This window comes from Cucurbita moschata, unplaced genomic scaffold (genome assembly GCF_002738365.1).
Source record: "Cucurbita moschata cultivar Rifu unplaced genomic scaffold, Cmos_1.0 Cmo_Scf00035, whole genome shotgun sequence".
Taxonomy (NCBI): Eukaryota; Viridiplantae; Streptophyta; class Magnoliopsida; order Cucurbitales; family Cucurbitaceae; genus Cucurbita; species Cucurbita moschata.
In genome coordinates, this window is record NW_019268551.1 from 2,087,415 (window position 1) to 2,097,374 (window position 9,960).

Sequence of the window (9,960 nt, forward strand, 5' to 3'; positions counted from 1 at the left end):
AGAGAGAGAGAGAGAGAGAGAGAGAGAGAGAGAGAGAGAGAGGTGGGGTGGGGGGGTGATGAGAAAAAGAAAAGGAAAGAAAGAGAGAGTTTAGGACCTGAGTTTGGTAGCCAGTATTATGTTTCACCCTAGGGCCAAGACCATCTAAGATTAATAATGTGTTTAGTTTGTTTACAAGGCCAACTGTACTGCCTTGATGCATATAATTATGCATATATGCAGGAAGGAGCAACCAAAGAAGATGTTGAACAGTTGTCAAAATTTACATTCAGAAAGGTTGATGATGCAGAGAAATTCTCCGCTGATGTACAGGAACCTCTTGGTGGCATAATGATCGAATGTAGTACAGATTCACCCATTGAACGTGCCCTCTCACAGGAGGATGCGGTATGTATGCCATACCATTATCATATGCCAAAACTGAAATACAGTCCGTTGCAGGATCTTATTTTGTTATAAACTAGAATAGGCTTCTTCTGCTCTCAAATAGATGATTGTTTGATGGAAATCTCGTATTTTAGGAGTGCTGTATCTGCCTTTCTGCATATGAGGATGGCGTCGAGCTACGAGAGCTTCCGTGTGGTCACCATTTCCACTGTGCCTGTGTCGATAAGTGGCTGTATATTAATGCTACCTGTCCTCTCTGCAAGTACAACATCCTGAAAAGTAGCAATCTTGCTCAAGAGGAAGTTTGAAATTACATTTATGTGTATGAAAGAACGTATATACAGGTGCGTTGTGTGTAGTTGTGAAAGGGATGGATCAGCAAACTCAGTATAGGCCTCTTTCTTTTGCTGCAGTTGCTATTATTGTTGTAGTGAATGTTATTCTTTGCTGTAGTCTTTGCTCTGTGCCCAGGTTGCTGCTCGTGTAAATGGCGATTGAAGGTTCTCTGTAATGACTAATACCCCCCCACCCCAAGGCATTCCCTTTTGTTTCCTTCTCCCTAGTCCTCAACTTCTGTAATCTTGTTGCTCAATAAATTTAAGTTACAAATCTTTTGTTTTTGTTCTTTATTCCAAACTTTGTTGCTACCTTTGGGAGTTCGTGTGTCAGTTTTGCAACTCTCTCTGACATCCAACCTATATTCTTTTTTTTTTTTTTATACCTAATTAGATGTATTTTGGATGAAGTTTTATTCATTTTCATTTCATTTTTAAGGGATGAAAATGGTCATTTTTTTTAATGTTCATGGACCCAAGTAAACTAAAGTTAGAAGTACAGTACCAAAATTAATCAAAGTTGTATTTAAAGTTAAATTTATTATGTACTTGAACCATTGAATCATATATTGTGCAATGTCTCATTAATTGTTTGTGCTACTTTTTATTTTGTGCCTATTGTTGAGTCTATCAAGTATGTGTTAGTTAGTAAAATGTTGATCTCGATCTAGATGAGATGATATATTCTAATAATTGTTTTCATGAACTATAAACGTTGATAAATATCTAAGAGTTAAATTAGGGGTGTTCATATGACTTGATCAACTTGGACTACCTAATTCAAACTATAAAAGTTAGGCTGGCTTACATTTTTTTCTTCCTCCTTTGGGTTAGGGTTCAAATTTTGGAAAATTGAAAAATTTGGGTTAGTTCAGTTGACATTTTGTTCCCAATCGACCTAAAAATAGGTTACAATTCAACTTAATTCAACCCTACTTATTGAAGTAAGTTGTAGGGAGCTTAAGACCATTGAATTGAGCTTATTGAAGCAAGTGAAGTTGCATTTAGAATGCCTTAAAGTTTGGTTAGATGAATTGGTTGTCTATGTCTTGCATGTTTCATTGTAATATTTATCATGAGTTATTGAGATCGAAGTTGTATGATGTGTGAACAGTTTATTTTCCAATGATTAGTTATGAACTTTAATTGGCATAAGATGTGTACTCTCGACCAAAAAAGATATGAATTCTCCCTCCACCCAAAATGGTAACTCAAACAAAGGTTACCTTCAATTTCATTTAGGTCCATTTTAGTTCAATCGGTTGATTCAATTTCTTACCGAAGGGAATGGTTTCAAAGGAAAAAGGTCATTTCCACATCAATTTTCATAAACTTCATCACTCCACAAGTATCAAGAATGTAACAAAAGGGCTGCACAAAATTCATATTTTGTATGAGTAGTGGTGCTTCAACACCAAAACACAAGCATTCACCATTACACAAAATGGAAGTAAATTTTACATTATAACAAGGCATACAATATGATAACACTGACTATACTATATGGATGGCTTTCATTTTCTTTCCCCTTCTATGACTGTACTATCAGGACAAAGACAAAAAGAAGAAGTAATAAAGATGAACAAAATGAATGATAATACTGAGACACTATGATGCTTTGTGAAGATTACAGACTTGTAATACTACGCAGCTTCATTGCTTTCAACATCTTTACTTCACAATTTTCCTTTGTTTGGATCAAAAAGATACGTCTGATTCTCATACAAAAGTGATGCTCACCTCATGCATTCCAATGTCTTGCTACTTCTCTTTATCTTCTTCTTGAAGGTTTTTTCGTTATTTCTCCATGATCTGAACGTCAAAGCCGTCTGGGAACTGTAAACCGGGAGTTCGGACGATGTTGCCTCCTTTGATTGCTTTGAACCTGAGAGTCCCAAATGTACAAACATTAGTTGTCTGCCTCAAGGACAGAGGCACGTAGTTGCCCCTAGTTTGTCTTCGATTCGTAAAGTTTTAGCAAGTATCGTTCCAATTTTATCGGATGTTCTCGAAGGGACCAAAGAGTTGTATTACGAAAATTAAAAAGTTTTATATATAAAAGGTTAGTCCTGTCTTACTCTCTCTTGCAACTTACCTGTACTTTGTAACCAGACAATGGAGAAACACAGCCATTTGAACTTTGGTAAAATCTGTACCAACACAGAACCTCATGCCCCCACCAAAAGCCATGAAATGTTTAGAAGCTCCCTTCAGTTCAGATTTCTGGCAAAAAGGAAAATCAATTATTGTGATCCCAAATATCAAACGTAGTGAAACTACTCACAATAGTAACTAGCTCAGACAACAAAAAAAAGGACTAACGATGTATCCTCAACATACCTCCCATCGCCACGGGTTAAAAGCAAGGGGATCGATGTACTTTTCCGGGTTTAAGTGCACAGCTGGAGGGCAGACCATAACAGCCCAGCCTGCTGGAATGGTATATCCTGCTCGAATTAAGGTGCATACATTTTTAGTCAACATCTGGGATGATCTTTTGCAGGAAAAAAAAAAAAAAATCTAACATCTTAAATGCTACTACTGCATACCCTTAAACTGGATATCTCTAAGTGCTTTTCGAAAGATTCCTGGAACTATATTTGCCAGTCTCGCCGTTTCGTTGATAAACTGAAATTTGATGAAGTTGGTTGGTGAGAAACATAGGGCATAAAAGAGAGAAAAGAATGAACATATGAATAATTCAAGTAACCTGAAATGTGAATGTCATGGATTTGTATTCCTCCCAAGTAAGCCCAGAATGTGCATTTTCCCTTCTCCTCAATATTCCCTCATGTTCAGCCTGATAAAGATGCAAATACTCATCAGAAAAGGACAGATTTCAACAAGGTTGTGGAAAGCAAGTAGCTTTTATGGCTGCTATAATAGAACAGAACAGACCGTCAGCTCCTCGAGCACATGAGGATTGTTGAGGAGAAATTTGATGGCTGCTGTAATAGCAAGTGAAGTAGTTTCAAAGCTTGCAAAAAGTAGTACAAACATAAGGTCCAAAGCAATTTCCTCAGTGAGAAGCGTTCCATCTTTCTCCAGTTCTTCAAGAACAAAATCAAAAAAATCTATTTGTTGTTTCCTTGGATTTGCTCGCCTTTCTTGTAACATGTTCTTCAGCATCCTCATCGCTCTTTTCCGGCCCTGTTAATTCATTTCAAAGTAAAAGATCAATTTTACAATAGATCAGTTCAAAAACAAGTCATTATCAATTGTAACCTGTGTTGTTATTAAGTTTGAACGGAACAAATTGAAGTCATATTGATATCAAAACACAACAAATGTTGGGAAAATAGTATAAATAAATAAATAAATATATGTATATATATATATATATATATATATATAGATATATCGAGAGAGAGAGAGAGATTATAAGAAGTAAGACATTTTCAAAGATAACAGAAAGATATATTCAAACTAATAATTTGATATCAATCGTCTTTTAAAAGGTTAAGCTTCTAACCTAATCGATATGGTAACTACATGTTCATTAAACTAGCCATATTGTAGAAGCTAAAAAAAAGTAACTTTTTAGATGTAGCTTTTGATACCAAATTTGGCAATTATTTCTTATGTATATTAGGAATATATTATGAAATAAAGAAATTATTACTAAACAAGCTTAATTTTGAACTGAAAACGGAATTTCTTTTGAATTATTCTAAAAGAACTCCAAAGTTCATCTTGCAGTTCTCAATTAAAATTTTGCCTTTGAAGCTATCCATAAGAGCACCCTCAATGCCTATGGCAAAATGAATACAGAGGAAGTGCGCATCATTAGAATTTCTACACTATATTTGGATTACCTGTAAGCATTTGTTATAAGCAGTTCCGGGAACATTTAGAGGGAAGGAGATCAAGCCCTGTATGAACGCAACAAAGTTCTCTCTCAAATTCTCCGAAGAATTTTCTGAATCATAACTAATCAGCTTCTTTGCAGTCAGATGAAAAATCATCTGCATGGACCAAAAAATCAGTATCAGACATGGAAAATGAACAGAATTTCTATAACATGCCATTGTTAACAAGGATGTTCGAGTATGTAATTACACTTGCAGTATTATCCTTCAATTCAACTGAGTTTTGAGATGACCATTGTCTCAATCTTTGAGTTGCTACAGCCTCAACTTCAGGTATCATCTTTCTCAGACTTTCAGGGCCAAAAAGATGAAGAACCATGTTCTTAAGATATTTATACATGAAACCGTGCAGCGAACCAACATTTTGCCTTCCAAATATCTCTGTGAAGGTATCAGGATACCAGCTCTGGAACAATTGTCCCTCTTCTTGAAAGATATAGTAATTCAAGTCAGGGTCTGTAGAGACAATCAACGGTCTTCCCACCAAACTCGTTCGGAATATCGGTCCATACCTGAAACATTTAAGCGCGTTCCATAAGAACATGAGGAGAAAGAAAAAGAACAAGAAGGAACACAACAAACCTATCCATTCTGTTTCTGACGAAAGGAGGAATATCAGAGGAGGTATTGGGAGCAAAGAACTGCAGGGTTTCACCAAGTAGAGGAAAACCCATTGAACCTGGTGGAAGTTTTCCATTACATTTGGGATTTCTCCATCTATAAAGCCAGTGTGTAAAACTTACAACAACAATAGCTCCAATCAAAAGAAGCCACATTCTGGGTATAAATAGGAACAGAGAAGTTCCAAAGAAGAAATATATATATGATTGATGCACGCTGAAATGGAAATATTGTCAGAAGGAGAAGGGGGCGAGTGGTGCTTGGATGTGGGGAAGAGAATAATCAGAAAGCAGAAGAAAGTGCTGGCATGTATCTCCCTTTGAGTAACATATGAGTGAGATCTTATCATCATATATAGCCTCATTGGACATTACAACTAGTTAAGATAGTAAATTAAATCTTGTCCTCTTCCTTCTCTCTCTCTCTCTCTCTCTCTCTCTCTGGACCCTTTATTTAATACAGAATTCAATTCTAAAATATGGCTTACAGGTAGTTAAGAGATTGAATAAAATAAGTGTTTAGTGTTCTGTCTAAGACCACAACTCCATATCATTTGTCAAACCCCATATTTTAGATCTCGTGTGAAACTTACAGGATGCTTCCTCCACTCCCCTCTCACCCTTTGTAAGATAATACCTCATCTTAAGCCACCATTTTCAAACCAAAAGAAGAAGAAACACGAGGGCAGAATAATGCCTTATTTTAAGGAGCTTTTGCTTAAACAGAAGGGGTTTTCTTCATATACTTTTCTTTAAAAATTGAAAGGGTCTGTTGGTTTCTCTGTAAAGTTCCAAAGTATCTGAATCACTAAATCATCAATGGAAAACCAATCTTTCATTAGATCATTAAAGGCTCAAACGAACATCAGATTTTTCACACCAAACACAGGAAAATATTCTTCAATATCTATGTTAAATACCAGAGTATCTAAACCTCCAGGATTTGATCACTATAAACAAAGCCAACATGGTGTTATTTTACAAAAATTTGTCGCGTTTTCTCTTCCTAGATCTTCCGTTTTAGCTGTAACCACCACCCAATATTCCCCATATCATACTCAAATCTTGTTGCTTACATCAATTGAAGATATGGATGAAGAACATTTGAACAGTGAATCAGCAGTAAACGATTATGCACACCAAGTGTTTGTAAAAATGTTTCTTCCATATTTCCATAAGTTAGGTATGTAAAAGGTGGAGAAACTGATTAAACACACCTTCTTCCAGACATGGAGCTCCGTCCCAGAATGCCATTGAGCCACAAACTCCAAAAACTCCATTATCAATGCTACAAGTTAGATCGATAGGTCACTGTGCGGCTACCGAAACACAATAATTGAGAGCTTTTAGCCCTCTCAATCCGATAATGCACCTCAAAAACTAGGGTTCATAGAAGAATTGCTCCATATGGAAAGCTCAGGGCTCGATTGTTTCTTCAAATTTTTTCTGTTTTTCAACTGTTCTTCGTTTGGAATTTCTTACCCTCTAAATTCATCATTTACTCATTCAAAAATTTAAAAGAATATATTTTTTTTTTCTAAAATTTATTCGATTTTTTTTTCAATTACTAATTTAGCTTAAAAATTAATTTTGTACAAAATTAAGCTCAAGAATAATTCTATTAAAATTCATAAATTAAAAAACTAAACAAAATAACATAGTTATAATTTATTAATTGAGGTAAAAATTTTACGGTAAAATTCATAACATTTTTTTAAAGTTTTAAATTCATTTGATTTTAAAAGTTTAATTGGATTAAATTTAAAGCCTAAGGTAAATTTGTCTTTTTTAGGGTAATTTTTTTTTTTCATTTGAGCTAGTATAACTATTATCATTTTAATTAAATTATTAAGCTAAAATGATAATAATTTTAACTATCCTTTAAAATGATATTTAATTCAGTGTTAATTATGTCTTATTTATTGAATTATAATTAAATTAATACAATTATTATTTTTATTTTAATTTGTGTTTATAACGTGTAAATTTATTAAAATACCTATGTGAGTTCATGGTAGCATTAATAAGAAAATTTTGAAACGTTTAAATTAATATTTAATATATTTGATATATTGCAGAGAAAAATATATTCTTTTATTTAAATAAAATCGATATGTTTTAATATATTATTTCTCTATTGTCTACTTTCGAAGAAACTCTCACAAGCCAATATACTCGTGTTAAAGTTATATAGTAACGAAGATCTTGTGGAGGAACTTCTACATTGTTAGAACATATCAAGAAGGCTTTTCAAAGTATCGTTCTTGCTCTTATTTAATCATTTATTTTAATTTTTAATAAAATCAAATCGGTTTCCAATACTTCTTGACAAGGAACCCCGGGTCAGTTGATTCTAAGAACCCTCATAAGCGTTTAGATATGCAAACCTCTAGTTCACAAATGCTAAAACTCCTCCATTAATTTGATTTCACTTCAAGGGAAAGTAAAATTCGGATTACCTTGTTGATCAAATATCTCAAGACATTAACACTTGTTTGAGATTCAAATCATTTCACAAGTACGATCGATCATGTCAAGCTTGAATTATTCTAAACATGCAATCTAAATTACATAGAATTGCACGGAAACGTAACCCTAATGGTAAAGGAATCACTTCAAGGGAAAGTTAATTAAATTTGGATGATCTCATTGATCAAATATCTCAAGGCAAGAACATTTGTTTGAAAATTTAAATCACTTCACAAGCAAAATCGATCATGTCAAGCTTGAATGATTCTAAACATGTCATCTAAATTACACAGCAAAGAAACTTAGCCCTTGGCTAAAGGCTAGCAAAAATGATATTTTTACTATATTTGCCATGCCAAATTCATTTACAAAGGCAGTATACATGGCAGGAGGCATTAAAAAAGTTAACTTTCATATCTTATGACCATAATTAGTCAATATATATAGTCATAATTAGTCCGTATCTAAAAATGTCAAGAAACATCATAACTCTAAATTATGATTCACAAAAAATTGATCACATGGATAATTGCTGAAATTTATAAATGTGGTAAGAGTTACACGCTGTGTGTATCGGGTAACCAACAACTATTGGTCACTAAGAAGTAATTGCTCAAAACTATTTTAAGTGAGTCGATTACATTGTGTGTTACGAGTAATCAACCATCAAGATCTCTTGATTTTGATTGATGAACTATATGACAATTTGCATGTCTGACCCCAATAGGTGAGAACCTTACCGAATATTATCATACTCACCCTATTTAAAAATGAATTTTAAGTAAGGGCAAGGTTGTAGCATATGAGTGACGAGCAGGGTGGAAAGAACGATCATAGGACAACTAAGACACTTCGGTGTAAGTCTTGTTCGAACATCGTTAGTTTATGGGAACTATGGAATTACGAGACCTCATGCATGTTGTGTGTACATAGAACATAGATTACTTCTCCTTATATGTTTGTACAAACACGTACCTACCAGAATGATTTTGAAAAATACAATAATATAAAAAAACGAAACAATCTATATAAACAAATTTGATATATTACCCCGAAGAGACACTACGTATATATATCTGTATGTTGCCCTAACACGAAACACTCCATTAAAATAATAAAGTTCAAAAATATTTAAAACCAAAAAGGAAGAAGTAGGAAGGTTTAAAGGAATAAAATAGTGACTTTGTGAGGTCCCAAAAGTTGCTTGCCCTTTCATGACAGCTCTTGCTTTGAGTTTTGAACACTTTTTTCAATACTCAATCAAAGACCTGTGCTTGCTATAAACACAAGCTATAAAACCTTAATATAAAACACGTACACATAACCCATTTGGTTAGATGAACACGGCTCTCCACAATAGTATGATATAAGTTTTCATGGCTTTGCTTTGGGCTTCTCCGAAAGACATCATATTAATGGAGATAGTATTCTTTAATTATAAACTCATAATCATTTTCTAAATTAGTCGATGTGGGATTTTCATCGTTTGATCATGATTGTATTATTTAGTTTTGAAAAAATAATTTGAGTTATTTTAAAAATATTATTGGAAAAAGGGGATTTTTTTAATGGGTTGGAAAATTATTCTAATTTTTTATTTTCGTATCTAACCTAAAATTATACTTCAAATGAAATACTAAATATTAAATTAATTTTTAATAATTATTAAATATATATTGATAATTATTTAATGAGTAAAGTTGACTATAATATTTTAAATGCTAATAATAATAATAATTCATTGGGATAATCCTAAAAAAATGTTCATGGTTAAAACAAAACCAATTTTTCATTTGCAATTTTAATAATTTAAATTAGATTTGCTATAACATTTAAAAATAAATAAAAAAAAAATAAAAAAAAATGTAAATTTATGACAATTGTGAATAAAAAAATATATAATTAATTATTTATAAAACAAAATTATATTGAAAATGAAATAAACTAATATATTTGATAAATTAAGAAGTCATTACGGGTGAAAATTAGTCATAAAATCGAGTTCAAAACTTATATAAGGTCAACCCAAAAATTACTGGAATCGAGACACAGTTTGAATAAGAGAAAAAGTTAGGTATATTCGTTATAGCCGTCTAACGACTGTGTGACCAACCCCTAAAGGGTATGGCCAAGAAATGTGTCATTGTTGGCTGTTCCTTAAAAGGGTTGACCAATGTTGGCATTTTGAGTAGCTGTTCGTGGTCATTATTGGCCCTTGGTCGACTAAAGCTAATAGGCCAAATGACCCTAAAAGAGTTGTCGAGAAGTTCACTAACAAAG

The 9,960-nt window shown here is 33.2% G+C and overlaps 2 protein-coding genes across 5 annotated transcripts in view; one reads left to right on the forward strand and one right to left on the reverse strand.

The window, feature by feature from the left end:
- Positions 1-1,007, forward strand: part of LOC111431108 (E3 ubiquitin-protein ligase At1g12760-like) — a 7,378-nt gene extending 6,371 nt beyond the window's left edge. The window contains exons 4-5 of the mRNA XM_023067630.1: positions 223-387; positions 522-1,007. Of these exons, the coding sequence (XP_022923398.1) occupies positions 223-387; positions 522-695 (339 nt within the window). The 3' untranslated portion in view covers positions 696-1,007. The remainder of the gene's footprint in view (positions 1-222; positions 388-521) is intronic.
- A 1,075-nt stretch (positions 1,008-2,082) lies between these two features.
- On the reverse strand, positions 2,083-6,701 carry LOC111431215 (cytochrome P450 87A3-like). 4 transcript variants are annotated; one of them, XM_023067801.1, is made up of 10 exons: positions 6,429-6,701; positions 5,174-5,270; positions 4,782-5,103; positions 4,538-4,687; positions 3,621-3,872; positions 3,433-3,522; positions 3,272-3,350; positions 3,063-3,169; positions 2,818-2,945; positions 2,083-2,607 (listed from the first exon to the last, which is right to left on the reverse strand). In XM_023067801.1, exons 1-10 carry the CDS (start codon positions 6,463-6,465, stop codon positions 2,520-2,522), a joined length of 1,350 nt encoding a protein of 449 aa, XP_022923569.1. In that variant the 5' UTR covers positions 6,466-6,701; the 3' UTR covers positions 2,083-2,519. The 4 variants fall into 4 exon arrangements, with proteins under 4 accessions (XP_022923569.1, XP_022923568.1, XP_022923567.1 ...); XM_023067800.1 differs by having other exon boundaries at positions 5,174-5,308; XM_023067799.1 differs by having other exon boundaries at positions 5,174-5,329.
- Between the last annotated feature and the right edge of the window lie 3,259 nt (positions 6,702-9,960).